This window comes from Carcharhinus amblyrhynchos, chromosome 6 (genome assembly GCF_965287045.1).
Source record: "Carcharhinus amblyrhynchos chromosome 6, sCarAmb.v2.hapA, whole genome shotgun sequence".
Classification (NCBI taxonomy): domain Eukaryota; kingdom Metazoa; phylum Chordata; class Chondrichthyes; order Carcharhiniformes; family Carcharhinidae; genus Carcharhinus; species Carcharhinus amblyrhynchos.
Genome location: NC_137329.1, coordinates 26,613,591 through 26,641,547, shown reverse-complemented (window position 1 = coordinate 26,641,547; position 27,957 = coordinate 26,613,591). Strand labels below are relative to the sequence as shown.

Here is a 27,957-nt window from a genome sequence, read left to right as displayed (position 1 = left end):
AAATAGAAAGGTGTGATTCTGCAGCAAGTTGTTTCTTACACTGGCTGAAGAAGTCTGCATCCTGTCCTGCTCTTCACTTCCTTCTTCCTCCTCAGGTAGGGTAGGCATGGTGGGGGCAGCGATGCAATGTGGACTGCGAGGTGGGTCAGGCCCTGGCAATACAAAATGGCTCAGCAACGTTCGGAGGGAGGAGCACGGGGTGGAATCTTCGTCTTCTGATAGCTGCATACACATAGAAGGGAAGAACTGTCAAACTCAAGAGAAAGCGTGTGGTTTGAACATCAAAAGCACCATGGCTGAAGACATACTCCAGACTTCAAGTTCCAGCTAATGGAACTGAGCCATGACAGATCAGCCATGATCTTATTGAATGGCGGGGCAGGCTTGAAGGGCTAGTTGGCCTACTCCTGCTCCTATTTCTTATGTTCTTATGTTCTTAAATAAACAGAATGGGCGATCTGATTTCTAAGTATCCCTCTTTTTTCACTTTCGTTGTCTGAACTTTCCCTTTGTCGACAGCTCCATTATCAATGGATCAGGGGAATGATGGAAAACTCAAACTAGGCAGTGACCGCCCCGTCTCCTGGAACAATAGATACTGAAAGAGTGGCCAAAAATGGAGATGAAATAACTCCTCAGAAACTGGTGTCCCTTCACCAGATTCCCTTTATGTACAAACTCTATTCCACTCCGACAATGTTTCAGGTATGAAATTGGAATCGGGAGTGCCAGTGGACCTGACACTTCCATTTTATATCCGGATGAGGTTCTCAGACTCGACAGGCAATTATGACCTCAATCAGGGAGCTCGTACTCCAAGAGGCCAATCTCATGGGTCTCGTTTAAGTAATTATAGGAGGTGTTTAACACGATTTACCCTGCTAATCTCTCTGACACTCAGGGGCAATTTAGCATGGCCAATCAACCTAACCCACACATCTTCGGACTGTAGGAGGAAACCAGAGCATCTGGAGGAAATCCACGCAGAACACAGGGAGAACATGTAGACTCCACACAGGCAGTGACCCGAAGCTAGAACTGAACCTGCATGTAACTGAATTACAATCCACTGCATTATTGTGCAAGAGAGTTTTGGACTTCTTTCAATCTTTGCCTGGGAAGCAAGGTTTCCCAACTATCCTCTGGAATGATTTTAATATAAAGTCAACTGCCTTCCCGAGTGGAATTGTCTCCACAGAGCTACCTACTCAGTTCTCTCCAAAATCCTGAAATCACCCAATCAAGTCACCTCTAACTTCCTACATTACCAGTGATGGTCTAATGGCATTACTACTAGACTATTAATCCAGAAATCCAGCTAATGTTTTGGGACCCGCCATGGCAGATGTTGGAATTTGAATTCAAGTAAAAAAAAATCTGGAATTAAGAATCTACTGACAACCATGAAACCATTGTCGATTGTCGGAAAAACCCATCTGGGTAACTAATGTCCTTTAAGGAAGGAAATCTGCCATCCTTACCCGGTCTGGCATACATGAGACACCAGAGCCACGGCAATGAGGTTGACTCTTAACTGCTCTTGGGAAACTAGGGATGAGTAATAAATGGTGGCCAGTCAGCGACGCCCATGTCCCACAAATGAATAAAAAAAACTCAAAAAGAGACTAGTAAACCTGCTACTTGTCCGCTCGTGCAGGGAATGATGGATTTTAAGATTGGAGAGTTGATGATAAAAACAAGCCAATTGAGACTCAAATAGAAGTGCCCCATTCCTTGGTTTCCATTGGCCAGGTGCTCTTCCAGCATTCTCAGCCAGAGTCCAACACCTAGTTAGCCCCCAGAAAGAAAAAAAAACACTATCTTTCTAGCAACAAGATATCCAATCCAAACAGCAGTAGCAAATCTGATGCATTGACTATAAGCATAGGTAGTTCCTCAACCCAAACTTTGTTGCTTGCTTACAGGGAAACCCTCATCACCAATATGAGCTGGATTGAAGATTTTAAAGGCATGGAGATGGTATTGCACCAATCAACAGATTACAGAACTGAGTTCATCAACTTCAGCCCTATTGGAGACTCTGGAGAAATGCCTCTCCAGCCTTATGCTCCATACCATAAACTGTCTGCACAAAATAGAGGTAGTATTGGGAAAAGAACCAAAGTGGAAATAAGCAGAATTTTCTTTAACACAAAATGGCTAGAATAAGGAACAAAGAAAAGTACAGCACAGGAACAGGCCCTTCGGCCCTCCAAACCTGTGCCAATCATCACGCCTGAACTAAACTTAAAAAAAACACACTTCAGTCCTTACTCAGACCGTATCCCTCTATTCTCCCCCTATTCATGTACCCATCCAGATGCCTCTTAAAAGTTGCTGATGTGCCTGCTTCCACCACTTCCACTGGCACCACTCTCTGTGAGAAAACGTGTTGTGATTTTTCAAAGTCCTGCCTGAAAAGGTGATGGAAGCAGATTAAAGAGCAACTTTCAAACCGGAACCAAAACTTGAGAACTTTTTTTTGCAAGGCTAGGGGGAAGGAATAGGATGATGGGCCCAACTGACGAGCTCTTTAAAAGAGCCGGTACAGTAGCAATGGGCTGAATGGCCTTGTTAGCACAGTTTCAATCTGGAGATTCGAACAGTGCCTCAACATACAATGAAAGTACTTGGCTTTGTTTGGGTTATTAGTGTAAAAGGCACCGATGAGGATCAGTGGGCGATGATCGAGCTAAAGTATGCTGTCAGATAAAGATCAGTGAATTAAGTAAGCCGCTCCTATCCCTGTGGAATTCAGAGTGCAGCCTGCAGGAACTGATGGTCACAGGGGCCATATTCCAAACATGGTTGAAGTATTTGAAAGTTTCTGACTTTGTATTGAGTTGCTGGTATTTCAGAGAGAGATCAGGAAAGCCCAGACTCACTGCGGGCGCTGGAGCCTCTGCTTCAGGCTCTGGGCTCAATCCTTCTTCCTTAACAACCTCCCGGGATGGAGTTCTGTCCGAGTTGTTCCTTAACATTAAAAAAAGTAACAACATAAAAGAACAAATGTGGCAGCTGCTCCTACAAATTCCAAACAACAAAGTAATTTTTTTTTGTAATAACCAGCCTCCTCTGGGGTGGCACAGTGGTTAGCACTGCTGCTTCACAGCACCAGGGAGCCGAACTCAATTCCCGGCTTGGGTCACTGTCTGTATGAAGTTTGTACATTCTCCCCGTGTCAGCCTGGCTTTCCTCCAGATGCTCTGGTTTCCTCCTCCAGCCTGAAGGACATGCTGGTTAGGGGCATCGACCCGGACAGGCACTGGGATGTGGCGACTAGGTAGGGGCGGCATGGTAGCACAATGGTTAGCAGTGCTGCTTCACAGCTCCGGGGTCCTGGGTTCGATTCCCGGCTCGGATCACTGTCTGTGTGGAGTTTGCACATTCTTCTCGTGTCTGCGTGGGTTTCCTCCCACGGTCCAAATATGTGTGGGTTAGGTCGATTGGCCATGCTAAAAAGTTGCCCCTTAGTGTCCAGGGATGTGTAGGTTAGAGGGATTAGTGGGTATAATATGTAGGGATATGGGGGTTGGGCCTGGTTGGGATTGTGTTCAGTGCAAACTCGATGGACCAAAGGGCCTCTTTCTGCACTGTAGGGTTCTATGATTCTAGGGGAATTTCACAGTAACTTCATTGCAGTGTTAATGTAAGCCTTACTTGTGACTTATAAATAAACTTTAATTTATACTTGTTAGGTCCCAATCCAATCACTACAGTGTCTGACCATGACACCCTTGCCTCTGATTCAATTCCTACTCCAGAGGCTTGAGGACTCAATTCAGGCTGACACACATAACGCAGCACTGAGGGAGTGCTGCACTGTCAAAGGGTTAGTGCTGAGGGAGTGCTGCACTGTCAGAGGGTCAGTACTGAGGGAGTGCTGCACTGTCAAAGGGTCAGTGCTGAGGGAGTGCTGCACTGTCAAAGGGTCAGTACTGAGGGAGTGCTGCACTGTCAGAGGGTCAGTACTGAGGGAGTGCTGCACTGTCAAAGGGTCATGCTGAGGGAGTGCTGCACTGTCAAAGGGTCAGTACTGAGGGAGTGCTGCACTGTCAGAGGGTCAGTGCTGAGGGAGTGCTGCACTGTCAGAGGGTCAGTGCTGAGGGAGTGCTGCACTGTCAGTGGGTCAGTACTGAGGGAGTGCTGCACTGTCAGAGGGTCAGTACTGAGGGAGTGCTGCACTGTCAGAGGGTCAGTACTGAGGGAGTGCTGCACTGTCAGAGGGTCAGTGCTGAGGGAGTGCTGCACTGTCAGAGGGTCAGTACTGAGGGAGTGCTGCACTGTCAGAGGGTCAGTGCTGAGGGAGTGCTGCACTGTCAGAGGGTCAGTGCTGAGGGAGTGCTGCACTGTCAGTGGGTCAGTGCTGAGGGAGTGCTGCACTGTCAGTGGGTCAGTGCTGAGGGAGTGCTGCACTGTCAGAGGGTCAATGCTGAGGGAGTGCTGCACTGTCAGAGGGTCAGTGCTGAGGGAGTACTGCACTGTCAGAGGGTCAGTGCTGAGGGAGTGCTGCACTGTCAGAGGGTCAGTGCTGAGGGAGTGCTGCACTGTCAGTGGGTCAGTGCTGAGGGAGTGCTGCACTGTCAGTGGGTCAGTGCTGAGGGAGTGCTGCACTGTCAGAGGGTCAATGCTGAGGGAGTGCTGCACTGTCAGAGGGTCAGTGCTGAGGGAGTACTGCACTGTCAGAGGGTCAGTGCTGAGGGAGTGCTGCACTGTCAGAGGGTCAGTGCTGAGGGAGTGCTGCACTGTCAGAGGGTCAGTGCTGAGGGAGTGCTGCACTGTCAGTGGGTCAGTGCTGAGGGAGTGCTGCACTGTCAGATGGTCAGTGCTGAGGGAGTGCTGCACTATCAGAGGGTCAGTACTGAGGGAGTGCTGCACTGTCAGAGGGTCAGTACTGAGGGAGTGCTACATTGTCAGAGGGTCAGTGCTGAGGGAGTGCTGCACTGTCAGGGGATCAGTACTGAGGGACTGCTGCACTATCAGAGGGTCAGTACTGAGGGAGTGCTGCACTGTCAGAGGGTCAGTACTGAGGGAGTGCTGCACTGTCAGGGGATCAGTACTGAGGGAGTGCTGCACTGTCAGAGGGTCAGTACTGAGGGAGTGCTGCACTGTCAGAGGGTCAGTACTGAGGGAGTGCTGCACTGTCAGAGGGTCAGTACTGAGGGAGTGCTGCGCTATCAGAGGGTCAGTACTGAGGGAGTGCTGCGCTATCAGAGGGTCAGTACTGAGGGAGTGCTGTACTTCAGAGGATCAGTAGTGAGGGGATGCTGAACTCCAGGATGGGGCGGGAGGGCAATGCTGCACTGTCAGAAAGATGAGGGTGTGTGTGTGTGTGTGTGTGTGTGTGTGTGTGTGTGTGTGTGTGTGTGTGTGTGTGTGTGTGTGTGTGTGTGTGTGTGTGTGTGTGTGTGTGTGTGTAGGGGTGGGCGGATTCAGAGGGAGCACTGCAGTGTTCGAGGAACAGTACTGAATTCAATCATACATTGTAATGGAAGCTTTAGTGTTGCCACCGTATTCTGACTGTAGCATCTTTCATTGTCTGCCATTATTTATTCTGATCCAAATAAATCGTAAAGAAGATGTAATTTTAGTCTCACCTGGTTGTGGTCTCTGTGTCTCTCTCTGTAGTTAAAAGCTCCTTTGATGGTAAAAAGTTCCCTCCTTCCAATTGACTTTGGCCCAGTGATATTGGTCTTAAAGGCTTTAATCTTCCAGATGGTGGACTGCTCCAGGAATGTTCTAGATTCAGGGCATCTATGTGACATTAAATATAACAGAAATGAATTCTGTGCTCTGACTGAGAAGTATCTCCACTGGTGTCTTGAGATAACAATTGGAACATGGCTTCTGGATCTAATTAACGTCCTAAAATCACCTTTGACTCACTTTGTTCTCTGATTATTGATATCTGCAGGATTACAGGATTAAACCACAGGATTAATAACGTTGAGCACAGACAGTCAGCTGCAGCGCCCTCACTCCCTCTCACCTCTGAATCAGGAGGTTGTGGGTTCAAGCCCTGATTCAGAAACAGGGGTTACACAGAGGCGGTGGCCCTGCAGAAACACTGGGGGCCACAGCAGCCACAAGCACATCGGGACATCCTGCGGTTATGCAAGGGGCATTAGAAACACAAGTCTTTACCGAGGAGAGATGTACGCAGCCCCCAGTTGCCATGGTCTGTGTATAGTCCAGTGTGAATACCAAGGGACCGTTGACGCAGTTGGACAAGGATCTCCTGAGATAAAGGCCACACATCTGTTTCCTGTTTCTGTATCGTAAGAAGAGAATTGATTGTAATTTTGATATAAAAATAAAGTTAATTCTATTTTTCCCAACAAACTAACTGAGAACAAAGTGGGCGCTGTTAGGGAAATGCTTAAATGCTGTGCTGGAAAATTGGCATGGCTGCGTGTACTATTTTTCACTTGCTGAGGCTTTTATTTTATGTACAGAACTCCTCACACTCTTACACCACTCCTAAAATATTGAACACAAGAAACTTTGGAATTGCGACATGTGTACCCCGGGTCCAGCTGGTTCACTTTCTACCATCCTGATAGTCACATGATCCCATAATGGAGTTACTGACTAATCACAGAGATCCATCTCTGCTACCACAGGCCCAGGCATGAGGTGAGGAATCCTCTCAGTGTGGACAACTTTGGGAACCAGAGGAAATAAGTCATTTCGTTCCTCCTCAGCCACATGACACACTCCCGCATGTCACATCTCAAATCCTTGATACATTTAAGAAATCTCTCTAATTTGCTTTGGAATTCATCAACAATCTCTGTGTCTACCACTTTCCCCGGGATCTGTTCTTTAAATTGGTCACTCAGTCACTGAAATATTACTTCCAGTAGATTAGTATCGAATTTACCCTCCTTCAAACACAGGCCTTGTCCTCTGATTTGAGATCCTGAAAGAAAAACTGTCCTAAGATACTCACTGGTCATGAGTGAAGCAATATTGCTTTTTTTAAAATTTATTCATGGGACATGGGTGTTGCTGGCTGAGCCAGCATTTATTGCCCATCCCTCATTGCCTGAGGGCAGCTAAGAGCCATATTGAACAAAAGAACAAAGAACAACCCAGCATGGGAAACAGGCCCTTCGGCCCAACGAGCCCGCGCCGCCATCTTAACAAAGCATTTTCCTACACTTACTTTGACCCTTGTGAATGCGCATGGTACCCCTATTGTAACCAGATTCAGGGAAGAATAGTTTAGGGACAGATATTGCTCTGATTCTGGAGTCACATGTAGGCTAAACTGGGGAAAGACAGCAGATTTCCTTCTCTAAAAGGTATTAGTGAACTAGATGGGTTTTTCCGACAATCGACAATAGTTTTGTGGTCATCAGTGGATTCTTAATTCTAGATATTTTTTATTGAATTCAAATTCCACCATCTGCTGTGGATCCCCAGAACATTAGCCGAGTTCCTGAGTTAATAGTCTAGCAATAATACCACTAGGCCGCCACCTCCCCTGGGTAGTATTAAAAGGTTTTCATTGAGTCAAAATAGTGAAGTAATTCTGACACTTCACAAACAATGCTGTAACTGGACTTGCAATAATACTGTGTGCATGATGGTCACCATAGTGTAAAAAGGATTGCAACTAGAAGACAGTAACAACAGAGGGATTGGATTATGAGGAGCAGCATGGTGGCATAATGGTTCCCACTGTGCCTCACAGCACCAGGGACCCAGGTTCAATTCCAGCGTCCAGTCACTGTCTGTGAGGAGTTTGCACATTCTCCCTGTGTCTGCATGGGTTTCCTCAGGGTGCTCCGATTTCATCTCACAGTCCAAAGATGTGCAGGTTAGGCCATGCTAAATTGCCCCTTAGTGTCAGGGGAATTAGCAGAGTAAAACATGTGGGGTTACGAGAATAGGGCCTGGGTGGGATTGTTGTTGGTGCAGACTCAATGGGCCAAATAGCCTCCTTCAGCACTGTCGAGATTCTATGATTCTATGGTTGGTTAAATTGGGCATGATCTCATTCTAAAAGAGAAGGTTGAGAGATGATAGAATTCCTGTTTTTTAGGATTTTAATAGGACTCAAATATAATGCAGAGCCTGACTAGCTGAAGTAGAGTAAAGTATTTTATAAATAAAAAGAGAATGCTGGATAAACTCTGCAGGCCTAGCAGCATCTGCGGAGAGAAAAAGTGTTAATGTTTCAGATCCAAATTATCCTTGTACAGGGCTACAAAATCTTTCATTTTCCTTACGCATTATTTTCTTTCTATTTGCTGCTTATTTTGTAGTACAAGGGTCTGGCATAGAAAGGGGAAACACGGGATTGGGTGCAGTACCACCCACAATGTGATGTAAAGGAACACATGACCCAAGTCCGGAGGCAGCACTAGATAGAGACGTGTAGATGCAAGCATGGAGACAGCTCCTAGTCTAGCTCTTTCCTGTATATACATAGTTAATAAACACTTACTGTTAAACTAAACAAGACTCAGAATCTGTTCATGAGTATTACCAAACTACACACAACATCTTACAGCATGGTGACAGCTATCAGAACAATGCAGAACCGCACAGAAGCTGGAGAATAAATTGCAAACCTGGAAGATTAAAAGGGCAATATTCTGACCTGACGCAAAGCGCCAGAAGTGAAAGTTCATAGAAACCCTCTAGTGCAAAAGGCAGCCATTCGGCCCATCGAGTCTGCACCAACCACAATCCCACCCAGGCCCTATCCCTGTAACCCTATGTATTTACCCTGCTAGTCCTTATGACACTAAGAGGCAATTTAGCAAGGCCAGTCGACCTAACCTGCACATCTTTGGAGTGTGGGAGGAAACCAGAGCACCCAGAGGAAATCCATGCAAACTCGGGGAGAATGTGCAAACGCCAGACAGCGACCCAAGTCTAGAATCGAACCTGGATCCCTGGTGCTGTGAGGCAGCATTGCCAACCACTGTGCTACCGTGCTGCCCTTCAGAAGAAGATCGCCAGAGGTAGGCTTAAAGCAGGATTGGACGCAGGAGGCAGAAATAAACTCCAGCCTACGACTCGGTTAAATCCAATGGCGGTCTCACTTCAAATACTCAGAGAGTCAGAAGACCGAGAAGGGGTGACCTAAAGAGCTTAAGTTCTTGGCTAGAATGAGTTTTAAAATAGCTTTTAACTCAGCCGCTGTCAGAATTGGCATTTTCCAGAACATCACAAACAGCCTGAGTATTGAGTCAGCGCCTGACTGTATAACAGCCAAGGTCATTCCAAAACTGTGTGCAGTTCGGGTGCCCTTATGTGAGGAAGGGTGTCCTTGCTATAGAGGGAATACAGCGAAGGTTTACCAGGCTGATTCCTGGGATGGCAGGTCTGTTATCTGAGGAGAAACTAAGTCAGTTAGGATTATGTTTACTGGAGTTTAGAAGAGTGAGAGGGGATCTCGTAAAAACTTATAAAATTCTATAGGACTAGACAGGGTAGATTCAGAAGGAATGTTCCTGATGGCGGGGGAGTCCAGAACTAGAGTTATAGCTTGAGGATAAGAGATAAACCTTTTAGAACTGAGATGAGGGGAAATTTCTTCATCCGGAAGCTGGTGAATGTGTAGAATTCACTACCACAGAAAGTAGTTGAGGCCAAAAGGTTGTTCGATTTCAAGAAGAAATTAGGTATAGCTCTTGGGGCTAAAGGGATCAAGGGATATGGGAGGAAGGCTGAATCAAGATATTGAATTTCGTGATCAGTCATGATCAAAATGAATGGCAGAGCAGGTTCATAGGACTGAATGGCCTCTTCCTGCTTCTAGCTTCTATATTTCTAAATGAAAAATAAATTAAATAACAAAGATAAAGGGCAGAAGTTTCCAGCCACGCTCACTCAAAAACCAGAAAATCTCGCCCTACATCAACGGACCCTTTGCAAGTTCCGCCTCTTGCTCGCTATGATTCTCGTGGTGGGGAGGATGGAAAAACTCCCCCTCAGATCAAGCCCAAGATCAGGTGTTTTCTTGTGATCTTGGATCTTGTTTGTCTGTCTTGTGAGGATCGTGAATTGGTGTGGGGTGTGGGGGCAGAGTGGGGTGGTGGCTGCCATCTGCTTTTCCTGCTGGAGACAACACTTTGAAAAAAAAATCAAAAAATTCTGCTCAAGGTCCGAAAGAATTATAAAGAATGCCCCCCCATCCTCCAACCACCTGAATCTGTAAATAGAGGCTTTGTGGGGGAGGGGTGAGTGGGAGAAAATGGATAGAAGAAGGAAGAAACATATGTAGGGGAAACAGGAGTACATTGTAACTACGTCAGAGAAAGCCTTGGGGAAGGTGTAGCATAAATACTTGGCATTGAAATGGTTAATGTAGGATAAATAAAGTACCACCCACAGAGTGATGTAAAGAAAGACATGGCCCAAGTCTAGAGAGCAATCTTGTACTGGGCAGAGACATGTGTAGAGGCAAGCATGGAGATAGCCCCAAGACCCTATACTGTATATTTGCACATGGTTACCAACAGTTAATAAAAACTTACCATTAAACTGTACAAGGGTCAGAACCTCTTCATGAGACCTACCCAACTACACGCAACATTTGACAACATATTTCACTACTCTCCTTAACTTGATTCATCTCTCTACCTGATTCCTTCTCCGCTTTGCCTCTCACTGCCTGTGGTTTCAGTCACTCTTTGCACTGTGTTCACTATTTCCTTTCATAACTGTTCTTTTCCAAATGTGGTCACAGTCTAGTTTATGTTAAGCATGTGTTGTACCTTGGTCTGACCACACTTGGAGCACTGCGCACAGCTTTAGTTTCCATATATACCTGGGCTTGTCCAGATTTGGAGTACTGTTGTCAGTTCTCGTCTCTATATGACTTAGACCACAGGAACACCAGCACAGATAAAGACAGGAAGATTTGCATTGCTACAGCACTTTTCATGGTCTCAGGGTGGCTCACAGCTCCTTAGAAACGATAAAGTACTTTTGGAGTGTGGTCACCATTAAAATGTTGGAAGCACAGCATCCAAATTGTGCAAAGTAGCTCCCATATACAGTAATGTGATTGTTGCCAGATAATCTGCCCTTTAGGTGTTGCTTAAGGGATAAATATTTTCTGGATCGCTGGGGAGAAATCCCCAGCTCTTTTCAAAGTAGTGCCATATGATCTTTTACATTCACTTGAAAGGTCAGCTTGGTTTAATATTTCATCAAAAAAAAAGTACCTCCAATAGTGCAGAACTCCCTCAGTGCTGCACTGCGACTGTCGGTTTAAGTCCCTCTGGAGTAGGACTTGGACTAAACAGAGCCAGAGCCTCCCGACATACAGCCGCTGATATCGCTGCGTCTCTGCATTTTGTTCTCTTGCGTATCCCTGATTTTTGTTGTTTTGGCATCGGCACCCTGGCTTTCAGCATGTCAACACCACCAGCTCCAAGTTCCCCGCCAAGCCATATCCCATCCTGACTCAGAACTGTACAGTCAGCCCTTCACTGTCAAAATCCTGGAGCTCCCTCTCAAAAGAGCATTGTGAGCATCGGTCCCCTACATGGATACAGCTCACCACCACCTTCGCAAGGACATTCAAGAATGGATAATAAATGCTGGCCTTGCTATTGACATGCACAGTGCATAAATAATTAGAAAAGAAAATCATTCGCTCCAATGCACATCAAAGACCATCCATTTGTTCCAGTCGAGATCAAAGCTCATCTTTTAATCTAAAACAGAACTCATTCAAGATTCAAATTTATATCCATGGGATGTGAGTCAAGAACCTAGCGTCCTGCTAATTTGAACTTATATTTTAAGTTGTGCAATAATGACCTATTTCGATCTACACCAGAGTTATGCGTCTTTGATCGACAAGTTTACTGGGAATCAACCAGTGGCTCATTGAGTAGCAGTCTTGTCTCTAAGTCATGAACCCAAGCCTCACAACAAAGACTTTAGCCCATAATCTATGGCAACACTCTAATGCAGTGCTGAGAGAGACTGAGAGGTTAAATAGGCGTCATTTCTTTCCATTCGGGTGGATGTAGGAGATCCAAGAAACATAGAAGATAAGAGCGGGAGGAGGCCATTTGGCCCTTCAAGCCTGCTCCGCCATTCATCACGATCATCACTGATCATCCAACTCAATAGCCTAACCCTGCTTTCTCCTCATGACCTTTGAATCCATTCGCCCCAAGTGCTATATCCAGCCGCCTCTTGAATACATTCAACGTTTTGGCATCAACTACTTCCTGTGATAATGAATTCCACAGCCTCACCACTCTTTGGGTGAAGAAATGTCTCCTCACCTCCATCCCAAATGGTCTATCTTGAATCCAAGGCATCATTTCAAGGAAGAGAAGGGAGGTGCTCCCCAGTGCCTTGTGCCAATATTTATCCCTCAATCAATATCACAAATACCTGGCTACTTTATCATTCACGGTGCTGATGTTGGTAGAGACTTGCAGTGACTAGTGGCAGGGCCAATTCTCCCCGATGTGAGAGTACTTCTAGGGATGGCACACACCAACTAATTGGCAAATTTTGCTGCTTTATTTCTTTCAACCTACATGGGGTGGCAGGGTTGCCCAGCGGTTAGCACTACTGCCTCAGAGCGCTGGGCACCTGGGTTTGATTCTGGCCTTGGGTCACTGGAGTTCTCCCTGTGTCTGCATGTGTTCCCTCTGAGTGCTCCAGTTTCCTCCCACAGTCCAAAGATGTGCAGGTTAGGTGGATTGGCCATGCTCAATTGCCCCTTAGTGTCCCAAGGATGAGATGGATTAACAATGGGAAATGCATGGGGTTATGGGAATAGGATGGGGGAGAGGGCCTGGGTGAGATACTCTGATAGAGAGTCAGTGCAGACTCAATAGGTCAAATGGTCTCTTCTGTACTGTAGAGATTCTATGATTACAACAGTGACTATATTTCAAAAAGTAATTTGTTGACAGTTAAGGGCCTTGGGTCATCCTTGTGGCATGAAAGGCCCAATGTAAATATTGGTCTTTCTATCTTACTCATACAATCACAGGCTGATTGGCCATGTTTGGCAGAAGAGTACATCAGTAATTCTGTTTCAGTTATAGGGTCCAGGAACACATTCCCTCAACTAGCTAAGGCTAACATGTTCTGTCAACATGATTAGTTTACTGGTGATCACAATGGATTGTGGCAAAGACCATCGAAGCGAAGCAAAAAAATGTCACCGTGACATTCAGTTTCATAGAGTGTGCCAAAAATATATTTGCAGTGCAGGGATGATTATTGGAACATTACTTTGGGGGCATAATATTAAATTGGAGTGAATGTGAAGGCTCTTGGGTTTCTGGTCAATGGTAACCCCCTGGATGCTGATGGTGGATCTGCACACAAAGGGGAGTCTGTAACTTCTCCCCCCTTTTCAGCTGGAAGTCAATTGAAGATTTGAAAACCAAAATTTGTTATGCGAGGTTATTAAGGGTCATGGGACAAAAGTAGAGAGATGGGCTCAATATACTGATCAACCATGATCTCACTGAATGGTGGAAGCATCTCAAGGGGCTGAATGGCCTCCTCCTATTTCTATATTTGTGTTTATTGCATTTATTTCTCTACTGATCTTACTAACGTGAGTCAGTCTTCCCTCGTGATTGCTAGCAAGGCTGCAATTGCTCAATGTGAAATATGTGTTACTTTGAAGGATAGGATAGAATGGGGTGTTATTGTCCACACATAGTGGAAATTTGTCTTTGACTGTGCCCCCAGTATAATGTTATTGGGCAGGATTCTCTAGTATCCCTGCCTCATGTTTCTTGTAGTGGGAGACTTCCCCCTGCTTGCCGGCGACAGGATATTTTGGTCCCGCCGCTGTCAATGGGATTTTCCCATTGATTCCGCCCCATGCCATCGGGAAACCCATGGTGCGGATGTGCCGTCAGCAGGACTGGATTTCCCGCTGGCTTTGAATTCCAGCCAATAATCCTACAGCCATGATCAAAACTGTGAACAATTCTTGTTTACCGACATTCCCTCAATTGCTGTGGACGGCAGGGCAGCACAGTTGGTTAGCACTACTGCCTCACGCCGCCAGGGACCCAGGTTCAATTCCAGCCTTGGGTGACTATCCGTGCAGAGTCTGCGCATTCTCCCTGTGTCTGCGTGGGTTTCCTCCGGATGCTCCAGTTTTCTCCCACAGTCCAAAAGAAGTGCTGGTTAGGTGTATTGGCCATGCCAAATTCTCCCTCAGTGTACCCGAACAGGTGCCAAAGTGTGGCGACTAGGGAATTTTCGCATTAACTTCATTGCAGTGTTAATGTAAGCTTACTTGTGACAATAATAAATAAACTAAAATTCATACATTTGTGCATCCATACCATACAATACAGGCCCTATTCCCATAACCTGGCACATTTAACCTGCTAATCCCCCTGACAGTAGAAGCAATTTAGCATGGCCAGTCAACTTAGCCCACGTATCTTTGGACCGTGGGAAGAAACAGGAGAACCGGAGGAGCTTCACGCAAACACAGGGAGAAAGTGAAAATTCCACACAGACAGTGACCAAAGGCCAGAATTGAACCTGGGACCCTGGCGCTGTGAGGCAGCAGTGCTAACCACCGTGCCTTATAAACTCTCTAACAAATTCAATCTATTTCAATCCCTTACACCCTGGCTATGACTGTAACACTATATTCTGTACCCTCTACTGTCCTTCTCCCCTATGTACTCTATGAACTGTATGTTTTGTCCGTATAGCACGTCAGGAAAAATACTTTTCACAGTGACAATAATAAATCAAATGAGACAAATCTGTGCCCCTGCTTCTTCTCTCCATCATATCACATCTGCCCCACTGACTGGCTCAGGACCAGGAGACTGGGACCCAGGGAAGGGGGAGAGAGAGAGAGGGAGAGAGAGGCTGAGGGGAAGGGGGAGAGAGAGAGAGGGAGAGGCTGAGGGGAAGGGAGAGAGAGTGGGAGAGAGAGGCTGAGGGGAAGGGGGAGAGAGAGAGAGTGAGGGAGAGGCTGAGGGGAGATGGGTACTTAAGAAAAAGAGACTGTGATAAGGGGCTGGCGAAGACAGGGACAGTTTAGTGAATGGAGCTCAGGGAATTTGGACTTGGCAAGGAGAGACAGAGAGATTAGTGGTTGGAGATTCGGGATTAGACAGGACAGCGAGAGGCAAACTGGGAATCGGCGGGGTGGGAGACTGGGTGGCAGAGAAAGAGAGTGTTTAGAAGATTGAAGATGTGGAGTTTGGGTGGAGAGAGAAAGATAAGAATTCAGGATTGGGTTCAGGAGGGGAATTAGAATTCATGCAGGAACCTATAGCACGGTAGCACAGTGGTTAACACTGCTGTCTTCCAGCACCAGGGACTTGGGTTCAATTCCTGGCTTGGTCCCCATCTGTGTGGAGTTTGCACATTCACCTCGTGTCTGCGCGGGTTTCCTCCAGGTGCTGCGGTTTCCTTCCACAGTCCAAAGATGTGTGGGTTAGGTGGATTGGCCATGCTAAGTTGCCCCTTAGTATCAGCGGGACTAGCTAGGGTAAGTATATGGAATTATGGGGATAGGGCTTGGGTGGGATTGTGGTCAGTGCAGACTCAATGGGCCGAATGGTCTCCTTCTGCACTGTAGGAGTCTATGATTTTATGACCTGCAATGTCTGCCAAGGTGGTGATGGTGGTGGGGGGGGGGGAAGGGGTAGATTATATGAATAACTAATATGGTTAACGGTTTTGAATTTCATGTCTAGGTCAGTCCACTGTCACCTGGTTAGGAAAGAAGCCTGTCTCTTGGAGGCTGAGATTGGCATGTGAGCCTCCCTCACATTCTTAAATTAATCCAGCGTTGGTTTTCATCCAGCCATCAGGAACTCCCGCCAGGAACTGGTTTACATTGAGCCCGTTTTACAGCAAAAAGACAGATAAAATGTGAACCAACTTCCACCCCAATGTGTCCAATTAACTTTGATTGAATGTAGCCAAATGCCAGGATATTGGACCAGACCCATGTTGTAAGCGTGCATTTTCCTCCCCTCCTCTAGAGGCAGCATTGAGCAGTGTTTAAATGGTGGGATGGGAGGCAGCTGGAAGCTGATATCGGGATGTCAGTGCAGCAGCTGGCTATTTGCCACAAACCAGGAGCTTTCCATGGCCACTTCTTACTCAGTGCCGACCTGCAGATTATCACACATATTGACTTTGTTTTCACAACTGGTAAACAAACCGGGAGGGAAGGTGAGAATTCTTTTGTAAAGCAGCCAGCTCTGACCTGAGATGCGCTGCCTGAAAGTACAGTGGAGGCAGGTCCAATAATAATTTACAAAAAACAAACAGATGAAGACTTGGAAAGGAGAAAATTTACAGAGCTTTTGGAGAAAACAGCAGGCGGGCGAGGGACGAGTTGGATAGCTCTTTTAAAGGGATAACACCAGGCCTGATGGGCTGTATGGCCTACACCCAAGCTATATCATTATGACCATGACAGCAGTTGACCTCCCTGGGTAGTCAGACCATGAAGCCATGTTTCTGAAAGCTGCCATACAAATTGTGGAGGTGCTTAGATTGGATCCACAGCCTGCAGTATTTATTATAAAACAGTGGTGGGACTGGCCCATTGTTTGTGCAATTGAAGTGAGTATTACACATAGTTACAGGTAATTCCTTACATTTCTCAATGTCTGATGATTTCCATTCTAAATTTCTACTCTCGCCTCCCTTGGCAACCTGCGCTACCCTCGCTGCCCCCTTCCCTCCTACTCTAATTCTCTTCCCAGTTTGAATTTTCAAATCCCATGGGCCGCCTCACCAACCCTCTTATGACTGCAGCTCACCTCACTCCTCCTAGGCCCAGCCGTCTTCACCAATGACCTTCCTTCCACTGCAAGGTCAGAAATGTAATGTTCGCTGATGACTGCACAACGCTCAGCACCATTTGCGGTGACTCGGATACTGAGGCAGCTTATACCCAAATGCAGCAAGACCTGGACAATGTCCAGGCTTGGGATGACAAGTGGTAAGTAACATTCATGCCACACAAGTAGCAGACAATGACTATCTCCAATCCAACCATCACCGTTTCACATTCAATGGCATTACCAGCACTGTTTCCCCCATTACTGACATCCTGGGGGTTACCATTGACTGGAAACTAAACTGGAATGGCCATATAAATACCGTGACTACCAAAGCAGGTCAAAGGCTAGGAATCCTGCAGTGAGTAACTCTAAACTACCCAAAGCTTGTCCACCATCTACAAGGCACAAGTCAGAAGTGCAATGGAATATTCTCCACTTGCCTGGATGGGTGCAGCTCCAATAACACTCAAGAAGCTTGTTGCCATCCAGGACAGGGTAGCCTGTTTGGCTAGTACCTCATCCACAAATATCTACTCTCTCCACCATCAACGCACAATGGCAGCAGTGTGTACCATGTGTCAAGATGCACTGCAGGAACTCATCAAGACTCCTTAGACAGCACCTCCCAAACCCCTGACCACCACCCTCTAGAAGGACAAGGGCAGCAGGGACACGGAACAAGATTCCCTCCATGTGCACACACCATCCTGATTTGGAAATACATCGCTGTTCCTTCACTGTCACTGGGTCAAACCCCTGCAGGGAAATTAGGAGAGCCAGAAGGGGTCATGAGAAGACCTTGGCGGGTAAGATTAAGGAGAATCCCAAGGCCTTCTATAAATATGTGAAAAGTAAAAGGATGAGAAGAGAAGGAATAGGACCTATAAAAGGTGAAGGGGGAAAGGTCTGTGTGGAACCAGAAGAAATGGCAGAGGTGCTTAATGAGTACTTTACCTCAGTATTCACAGTGGAAACTGATCTGGGAGATTTTGCTACGGATTTGCAGCAGATGGAAAAGATTGAGTGTGTGGATATTAAGGAGGAGGATGTGTTAGAACTTTTGAATTCTATCAAGATAGATAAGTCACCGGGACCAGATGGGATGTGCCCCAGGATACTGTGGGAGGCGAGGGAAGTGATTGCAGAGCCCCTGGCGATGATCTTTGCGTCGTCAATGGAGACGGGAGAGGTTCCGGAAGATTGGAGGATTGCGGATGTAGTTCCTATTTTCAAGAAAGGGAACAGAGATAGCCCGGGAAATTACCGACCGGTGAGTCTGATCTCAGTGGTTGGTAAGCTGATGGAGAGGCTTCTGAGGGACAAGATTTACGAGCATTTGGAGAGGTTTGACATGATCAGAAATAGTCAGCATGGTTTTGTCAAGGGCAGGCCGTGCCTTACGAGCCTAGTTGAGTTCTTCGAAAATGTGACTGAACACATTGACGAAGGAAGTGCAGTGGATGTGGTGTGCATGGACTTCAGCAAGGCGTTTGATAAGGTCCCCCATGCAAGACTTCTTGAGAAGGTGAGAGGGCATGGGATCCAAGGGCCTTTGGCCTTGTGGATCCAGAACTGGCTTGCCTGCAGAAGGCAGAGAGTGGTTGTGGATGGGTCTTTTTCGGCATGGAGGTCAGTCACCAGTGGAGTGCCCCAGGGATCTGTTCTAGGACCCTTGCTGTTTGTCATTTTCATAAATGACCTAGATGAGGAAGTGAAGGGATGGGTAAGTAAGTTCGCTGATGACACGAAGGTCGGTGGTGTTGTGGATGGTCTGGAAGGATGTCAAAAGTTGCAGCAGGACATAAATAGGATGCAGGACTGGGCGGAGAAGTGGCAGATGGACTTCAACGCGGATAAATGTGTAGTCGTCCATTTTGGCAGAACCAATGGGATGAACGAGTACACTATCAAGGGCAGGAGTCTTAGTAGTGTTGAAGAGCAGAAGGATCTTGGGGTCCGGGTCCACAGGACTCTTAAATCGGCCTCGCAGGTGGAGGATGTGGTCAAGAAGGCGTATGGTGTACTGGCCTTCATTAATCGAGGGATTGAGTTTAGGAATCGGGAGGTAATGCTGCAACTTTATAAGACCCTTGTCAGGCCTCATTTGGAGTACTGTGCGCAGTTCTGGTCGCCTCACTATAGGAAGGACGTAGAAGCTATTGAAAGGGTACAGAGGAGATTTACAAGGATGTTGCCTGGATTGGGAGGCATGCCTTATGAAGTTAGGTTGAGGGAGCTGGGACTCTTTTCCCTGGAGAGATGAAGGTTGAGAGGCGACCTGATAGAGGTTTATAAAATGTTGAGAGGAATAGATAGGGTGGATTCTCAGAGGCTATTTCCCCGGGTTGAAATGGTCGCTACGAGAGGACACAGATTTAAGGTGCTGGGGAGGCAAGTACAGAGGAGATGTTAGGGGTAAGTTTTTCACTCAGAGGGTGGTGAGTGAATGGAATCGGCTGCCGTCAGTGGTGGTGGAGGCGAACTCGCTGGGGTCTTTTAAAAGACTTCTGGATGAGTATATGGGATTTAATGGGATTGGGGGTTATAGATAGGTCTATGGATTGGTAGGTGTTGATGTGATCGGTGCAACTCGTGGGCCGAAGGGCCTGTTTGTGCTGTAGTGTTCTATGTTCTATGTTCTAACTCCCTCCCTTAACAGCACTGTGGGTGTACCTACACCCCAGGGACTGCAGAAGGCAGCTCACCACCACCTTCTCAAAGGGAACTAGGAATGAGCAATGGCTGCCAGCGACGCTCAAAGCGATTGAATTAATTTTATTTTCATTGTCTTCCCCAACTCCTTTGAGCGCCAATAAACTCACTAGACCTTCAACAGTGTGCTGTTTACCAGCCCAGGATGAGGATATGTCAAAACAACATCACTCCATCTATCAGCAACACCCCAGGAGATCTGTCTTTAGGAGAGTAAAAAAGGAATCATGCCTGAGCCATAGTCCAGTGAAAGTTTACACTAACATTTCACATATCCAATGTCACTTTTATTGGGTGCTTTTTAAAAGGCTAAATTCATTATTCTTTAATTGGTTCTTAATGCAATATCTTGGTACATTGCAACAGCATGATTCATAATGACATCTTAACTTATTTATAGTTCTCCTAAAACCGAGGTTAACCCTGAAAATAAAACTGTTTAGCAGGCTGGTGCGTCTCTTATTGAGAAGGAGAAAACAAGTCTGTCACCTCCCAGTCTGTTGACAGTCAGTCTAGCCTCTGTCTACCCCCCAGTCTACTAACTGTCTAGTCTCTGTCTATAAAGACTTCTCCAAGTCCGCTACCCCAGTCCAGAAACTTAAGTACATAATCTACGCTGACACTCCCAGTGCGATACTGAGAGACTGCTGCACTGTTGGAGGAGTTGTTTTTTTGAATGAGACATTAAACTACTGAGGTAAAGGCAAAATACTGCGGAAGCTGGAATCTGAAACAGAAACAGAAAATCTCAGCAGGTCTGACAGCATCTGTGGGGAGAGAACTCTCAGCTCTGATGAAGGGTCATCCAGACTCAAAACGTTGGCTCTATTCTCTCTCCACAGATGCTATCAGACCTGCTGAGACTTTCCAGTATTTTCTGTTTATGCATTAAACTACTGTCCAGTCGGCTTTCTCTGGAGAATGAAGAAGGTACGATGGAAATATTGAAAGAACGTTACAATCCTGGCTGATGGCAGTCCTGGACAGGTCAGGTTCTCAGGCGAAGCCAATTGATAGATCATAGAATCATAGAACCCTACAGTGCAGAAACAGGCCCTTCAGCCCATCCAGTCTGCATCGACCACAATCCAGGCCCTATCCCCACACATTTACCCTCTAATCCCTCTAACCTACACATCCCAGGACACTAAGGGACAATTTTTAGCACGGCCAATCAATCTAAACCGCACATCTTTGGACTGTGGGAGGAAACCAGAGCACCTGGAGGAAACCCATGCAGACACAAGGAGAATGTGCAAACTCCACACAGCCAGTGACCCGAGCCAGGAATTGAACCCAGGTCCCTGGAGCTGTGAGGCAGCAATGCTAACCACTGTGCTACCATGCCACCCACTTCAAAGCTACAGAGGAAGTTACTCAACAAATTCACAGGATTCTGCTGATGAACTTTTAACACTAAGAATAAAGCATTTATTAAACAAGAGAAATTAAGTATGCAACAGTAATCAAAACGTTTGGAAGGATCTCAATAAAAACACAATAAAATGATTTGAATAATCATTATCCTTTCAACACAGGTTTATCACTCTAGAAACATACAAATTTGGCAAGATAAAACAGTTTACTATGTCTATCTTATAATCTAATATTCAGGATTAGTACATGGTACGGTCAATGATTGATGTAGCCAAAGGAGATTCTATGGATTTCTCAACAACCCACACAGATGCTTGTCACGCTGTGAGCTAACTGATCTCATTGAAACTCTGTCTTTCTCACGAAGGCTTCCAATCCCCACATTTGAAGAACTCGCCTTGGAATTCTCTCCAAATGTCACACCCACTTGGAAGGCTTCAACAAGGATTCACTTCTATGGTTTCAATCTCACCTTCTGAGATTCCTTTCCTCTGGATCTCCAAGTACACTCATGCTTCACCTTCCAAGCACAGTTTCAGATATTTGGCCATACCAAGTAGAACACCATTGCCCCAAAAGGGTACCTTTGCCCTTATGGCTCTTATGGCGTGGAGTCACCAACTTCTGCTGCCCTCTCAGACTGTCTGGGCTTATACCAAGTCCACTTCATTTCAAGTCTGCTCCTTGTAGATCTTTTTTTATATGGGAGTCTTTCTGTCCACTTCTATCATTTATCTTGACTCAACAGGATCAATTTCTGATTCCTGTCTTTGTTGCTACCTCTGACTTTCTTCTGGCACTTTTTTCAATTCCAGTCCCTGGTTTGGGACCTTCTGCCTGTCCCCCTCCCTGTGTCTTGTTCTCTGAGACCACCATTTCATGAATGTTGCTGCAGTTCAGGTCATCGGATTTGTTTTACTTCTTTGTCTTCCTCATGTATGTAGAGCTGGTTCTTGGTCTAAAGACATGAACAATACCAATTGCATGTGTGCAGAAGACCCAAAAACATAAAAAAAGACTATGCATTTCCGGGCTGATGCACGTGAAGAAGTCCTGAGGCTCAATGGAAATGACAGTTCTAGAATTATGACCTCAGAACAAAGTAAATATTTGTGTTTACTAACAAGAAGAAGGACGAGGATTCACATTGGGATCCTGTGATATATATTTTATAACTTGGAGCTATGTATAGATGACATGTTTCTTTGTGCGTTATTCACTGTGCTTTAAAATGTCCACTCTATGCTTCAGTTCTAGATTTTAGCTCTATCTACAGCTTGTTTTCTTTTCTCTGAGTCCACACCCAGACTTAACCAATCAAGCACAGTGAGGATCGATAGTGAACAGGATCAAATTCAACAACTGAGTGTTATATCCATGTCAATAGTTATCCTTCAACCAATAGCACTAAAACTGATAAACTGATCATTACCACATGTGGGAGCTTGCTTTGCACAAACCGGCTGCTGAGTTTCCTGCAATTACAACAGCAATTACACTTTGAAAGTACTTGACTCACTAGAAAGGTCCTTAACGCATCCCAAAGTTGTGAAAGGTGCTACAGAAATTCAAAGATCTTTCTTTCTTGTACGGCCAATCTTCTCCCTATCCACTGATGGCCTCAGCCCAGTGTCACATCAGTCTACTACTGTGATAATCTTGCGTTGATCAACTCTCCATTCTTCAGTTGCTGTAACAATTCACATTTATATTGCATTCCTAATGGTAAAAAAAATTCTTGTAAAAGAAAGCTCTTATAAAATGAAAAATGGTCACTGACCTGAAGCCAGAAATTTACAAACTAGCTCTCAAATGGTAACACCACACTTCTCTTTTGTCTTCCATAACAGACCTTGAAATGATCCCGACGGATGATCGCTCTTCAGTGAAGAGTGGCCTGGCATCAAACTGCAACTGGTCAGTTTGCACGGTGACTGACAATTTGGAACAGATACCCAATGCTCTGTATTTTAAAGATAGCATGTCCCTTCCTCTTGGAGGGAAAGATAAAACCATGATCAAACTTGATCAGTTCCTGTTGCAACTCTTAACGATGTGCCTCTTATTTTAGATGTGTTTGGGTCATGGGCAACTACATTAAAAAACAAATTGTTTTCTGGTATGTGTGGCCCTGTTATAGAGAATCATGGGCACACAGGGTGGAATTCATTCCCTGTAATGATTCTGTTCACAGTAAAAAGTCTGACAACACCAGGTTTTAGTCCAACCTATTTATATAATAAATAAATATAATAAATAGGTTGGACTAAAACCTGGTGTTGTCAGACTTTTTACTGTGTTTACGCCAGTCCAACGCCGGCATACCCACATCATGATTCTGTTCAGCATAGCTCCAACAGTTAACACCACATAATTTGTTACTTTATAAGGCATACGCCAATTTATTTGCAGCCTTTCCACATTTCTCAGAAATGCCCCACGTTGCTCACATAAATTCTTTCTGAAATGCAGATACTTTTGTAAAAACATCAAATTTTCAATCGGCCCAACAGGAGAAACCAGTGTTTGTGCTCTGCACGTGCTTCCTCCCATCCTGTTTCATCCTAGCAGCATATCTGTAATGACCTCAATGAGCCCCATGAGGTTGGCCTCTTGGAGTATGAGCTCCCTGATTGAGGTAATGAGTGCCTGCCCAATCAGGGAATCTCATCAGCATACAAATACGGGAGTGTGATTACCACTGTCACTCCGGATTCTAACTTTGTGCCTGAAACACTCTTAGGAATGGAATTGAGTTGTAAATAAAGGGAATCTGGTGACGGGACATTGGCCTCTAAGGAGTTATTTCAATATCCTTGTATTCCTTTCTGCCCCTGGCATTTATCTAACTCACTTCCCCTTCAATACATCTCTACTATTCGTCTCAATCACATCCTATGGTAACAAGTTCTATATCCCGACCATTTCCTGGGTAAATAACTTTCTTCTAAATTCTCTATTGGATAATATTGGTGATTATCTTAGATTTAAAGTTTAAAGTTAAAGTTTATTTATTAGTGTCACAAGTAGGATTTCATTAACACTGCATTGAAATTATTGTGAAGCTCACCTAGTCACCACACCCTGTTCGGGTACACTGAGGGAGAATTTAGTATGGCCAATGTACCTAACCAGCTTTAGACTGTGGGAGGAAATCGGAGCACCCGGAGGAAACCCATGCAGACTCGGGGAGAACATGCAAACTCCATATGGACAGTGTCCCAAGCCAGGAATCAAACCGGGATCCCTAACACTGTGAGGCAGTGGTGCTAACCACTGTGCCATCTTGCCGCCTTAAGATAATTAATTTATTAACAAGAAAATAACAAGATAATTAATCTCACAGATTTCCACAGGATCTTGATTTGCTAGGAGTGGTTGCATTCACTTCAAAAACTGGTCGCCCATGAAGTATTTTGGAACCCCCAGTGGATGTGAAAAGCACTATATAAATGCAAATTCTATTTTTCTTACACATAGTTCTGCAGACTGATGAGACACAGCTAGAGTGAGATGCTTGGCCTTGTTAGGACTCATCCCACATGAACTGCAGTCCCTCAGAATGAAACACACTGGTGTTGAGTCCCAGTGAAACATCTTCAATGCATCTTCAAAGGAGTACAACAAAGCAAAGAATTGGCAGCTGTGGCCTCAGTTTAATATGAGTTAAAGTTAATTTATTAGTCACAAGTAAGGTTTACATTAACAGTGCAATAAAATAACTGTGAAATTCCCCTCGTTGTTATAGTCTGGCGCCTGTTCAGTCACCTAACCAGCACGTCTTTCAGAATGTGGGAGGAAATGCAGACATGGGGAGAATGTGCAAACTCCACACAGACAGTGACTGAAGTCGGGAATTGAACCCGGGTCCCTGGTGCTGTGAAGAACCGCTGTGCTACCGTGCCCTCAAGCAGTATTCCTTTTCTCAAAACAATGGACTCTGTAAGAGCCCATGGGCTCAAGGGTGGCATAGTGGTTAGCATTGCTGCCTCACAGTGCCAGGGACCAGGGTAGAATTCTGGCCTCAGGGTAACTATCTGTGTGGAGTTTAAACATTCTCACTGTGTTGGCGTGGTTTCCTTTGGGTGCTCCGGTCTTTTCCCACATTCAAAAGATGTGCAGGTTAGGTGGATTGGCCATGGTAAATTGCCCCTTGGTGGGGACTAGCAGGGTAAATATGTGGGATTATGGGGATAGGACTTGGGTGGGATTGTTTTCAGTGCTGGCTCGATCGGCTGAATGGCCTCCTTCTTCACTGTAGGGATTCGATTATATGAAGTGGGGTTTAAACTGACGATCTACTGACTCGGGATCAAGATTATTATTAATTGAATGAAGCAGATATTATCAACATTTGGCTGTGCTGTATCAAGGAGGACTTTAATGTTGTGATTTCTTACTCCCCCATCGTGTTCAGCTGCTGTTTGAATATTCTATGCTGTTTTTTTCTCCCTCTGTTTATTTATATTTTCTCGGCGTAACATATTCACCTTTTAATGGCAATGATGGGAACATCACAACCTGCAAGTTCCCTGACCTCATGCGCCCCCACACGCTCATTCTCTCACATGCACGCACACACACAAACCTCCTCAACCCTACTTCACCTCACCCTATCATCAAATCCTGCTATTCCTTCTTGCCTTGCGTGTTTATCTGGCCTCCCTTTAAATATTTGTCACCTCAACCACTCCATATATTAGAGAGTTCCACAACCATTCTTACCAATCTCTGAACAGAGACCAAAACCCTGGAACTCCTGAGCTAACAGCATGGGTGGACCACTTTCACCCACGTTAACTGCAGTGGCTCAAGACAAAGACCCATCACCACCTTCTCAAGAGGTAACTAGGAATGGGCAATAAATCCTGGCATTGCCAGTGACGCTCACACATCCTGAGAATCAATTGAAAAGGATCAAATCCATCACTTATTTCATATTTTTCTTCAGGTAGCATCCTCTATATCACTTTAGCACTGTGCCTAAACCATATCAACCGCCAAAGTTCAAAAAGACCCACCATCATCTTTTCTTAAGGAAAATCACATTCAGCAACAAATTAGAGGATTGCCAAGTCATCTGCTGTGACTTCACTATGGTGCGAGGCAAAGTGGTGGCCCCAAGTTTTCATCTGATAGAATGGGGTTTGAATCCCGCACAGTTGATGTTATTCTGAGTCAACTAGCCAACCAGTGCTTCTGTTTCAAATCCAGTGTTTATAAAATCAGTCTTGCTTCCTGTTTAACATAGTGTTAGGTGGTGGTTTGATTGGCAGAGTCAGAAGTGTAAGCCCACCTTCTGGGCTGGCAATCCCCTTGCATTACTGAGGGAGTGCTGCATTGTCTGAGGTACCTTCTTTCAGAGGAATTGTTAAAGCAAAGTCCCATCTGACTAAACAAATCCCATGACACTATTTCAAAAACAGGGGCGCTCTTTAGTGTTGCAATGCCTCTGTAGTTTCAGCAATTCCGGAGCTAAATCCAGTCATACTTGTGTCAAATTGGCAGAAGACCAAATTCCTGCCTCCTTTATTAGTTAAGTTTATTTATTTGTCACAATGCATCAATCTACCCACACTTTTAATTACTGGCACTTAATATTGAAATGGATACATGGTTTCATTAAACTACACAAAATGATACACGTGATTAAGTGGAATCTGGTGGTTATTTACAGCACAGAAACAGGCTATACAGCCCACTGCTTCCATACCAATGTTTATGCTCCACACAAACTGTTGCCCACCCTACTTCATCTGATGCAATCAGCATTTTTATTCTTTGCACCCTCATTTGTTTATTGAGCTTCCTGTTAAACATAACTGCATCAATCACTCCCCCGGTAACAAATTCCACATTCCCACCACTCCCTGGGATAAAGACATTTCTTCTGAATTCCCAACTGGATTTATGATGGCTCCTTGCTCAAATGGAAACACCTTGAACACCAATAACTTGGTCCCTCTATGCCGACGCTACAGTTAAGAAAACCCACAAACGTCTCTACTTTCTCAGGAAGCTAAGAAAATTTGGCATGTCTGCTACAACTCTCACCAATTTTTACAGATGCACCATAGAAAGTATCCTATCCGGATGGATCACAGCTTGGTATGTCTCCTGCTCTGACCAAGACCGCAAGAAACTACAAAAAGTTGTGAATGTAGCCCAATACAACAAGCAAACCAGCCTCCCATCTATTGACTCTGTCTACACCAATCGCTGCCTCAGAAAAGCAGCCAGCATAATCAAGGACCCCAAGCACCCGGGACATTCTCTCTTCCACCTCCTTCTGTTGGGAAAAAGATACAAAAGCCTGAGGTCACGTACGAACCGACTGAAGAACAGTTTCTTTCCTGCTATTGTCAGACTTTTGAATGGACCTATCTTATATTAAGTCAATCTTTCTCTGCATCCTAGCTATGACTGTAACACTATATTCTGTGCCCTCTCCTTTCCTTCTCTCCTATGTACTCTATGAATGGTATGTTTTGTGTATATACTGAGCAAGAAACAATACTTTTCACAGTATCCCAAAGCATATGACAATGATAAATCAAATTTATATCTACTTCATCAAATCCTAACATAAATTTCAAGATCTTTTTCAGGTCACCCCCTATCCCCTCCCAGCCTCCTTTTTTCTGGGAAAAGTGCTGAAACTTGTTCAACTTTCCTGAGAGCTATAACTTCTTAGACCTGGCATTGTCCTTATAAATCCTTTTTGTACCTTTTCCACTTTGTTCTTATAATAACCTTTGAGAAATGAAGCCCACTGCTTGGTCATGCTATTCGATTAGTAATCCAGAGGCTTGGACTAATATTAAAGTTAAATTTTATTTATTCGTCACAAGTAAGGCTTACATTAACACTGCAATGAAGTTACTGTGAAATTCCCCCAGTCACCACCCTTTGGCGCCTGATCGTGTCAATGTGTCGAATCAGCATGTCTTTTGGACTGTGGGAGGAAACTGGAGCATCTGGAGGAAACCCACACAGAGAGTGTAATATTCCAGAGAATGTGAGTTCAATTCCCACGACATGAGTTTGGGATTTTGAATGGTGTCTTCTGATGCAA

The 27,957-nt window shown here is 45.2% G+C and overlaps 1 protein-coding gene across 1 annotated transcript in view; it reads right to left on the bottom strand.

Annotated features, from left to right (window-relative positions):
- Positions 1-27,957, bottom strand: part of mrvi1 (murine retrovirus integration site 1 homolog) — a 127,073-nt gene that overhangs the window by 83,972 nt on the left and 15,144 nt on the right. Inside the window, exons 2-5 of the mRNA XM_080190082.1 lie at positions 6,145-6,271; positions 5,598-5,754; positions 2,886-2,973; positions 40-222 (exon numbers count right to left, since the gene is read on the bottom strand). Coding sequence (XP_080046208.1) covers positions 40-108 — 69 coding nt within the window. The 5' untranslated portion in view covers positions 109-222; positions 2,886-2,973; positions 5,598-5,754; positions 6,145-6,271. The remainder of the gene's footprint in view (positions 1-39; positions 223-2,885; positions 2,974-5,597; positions 5,755-6,144; positions 6,272-27,957) is intronic.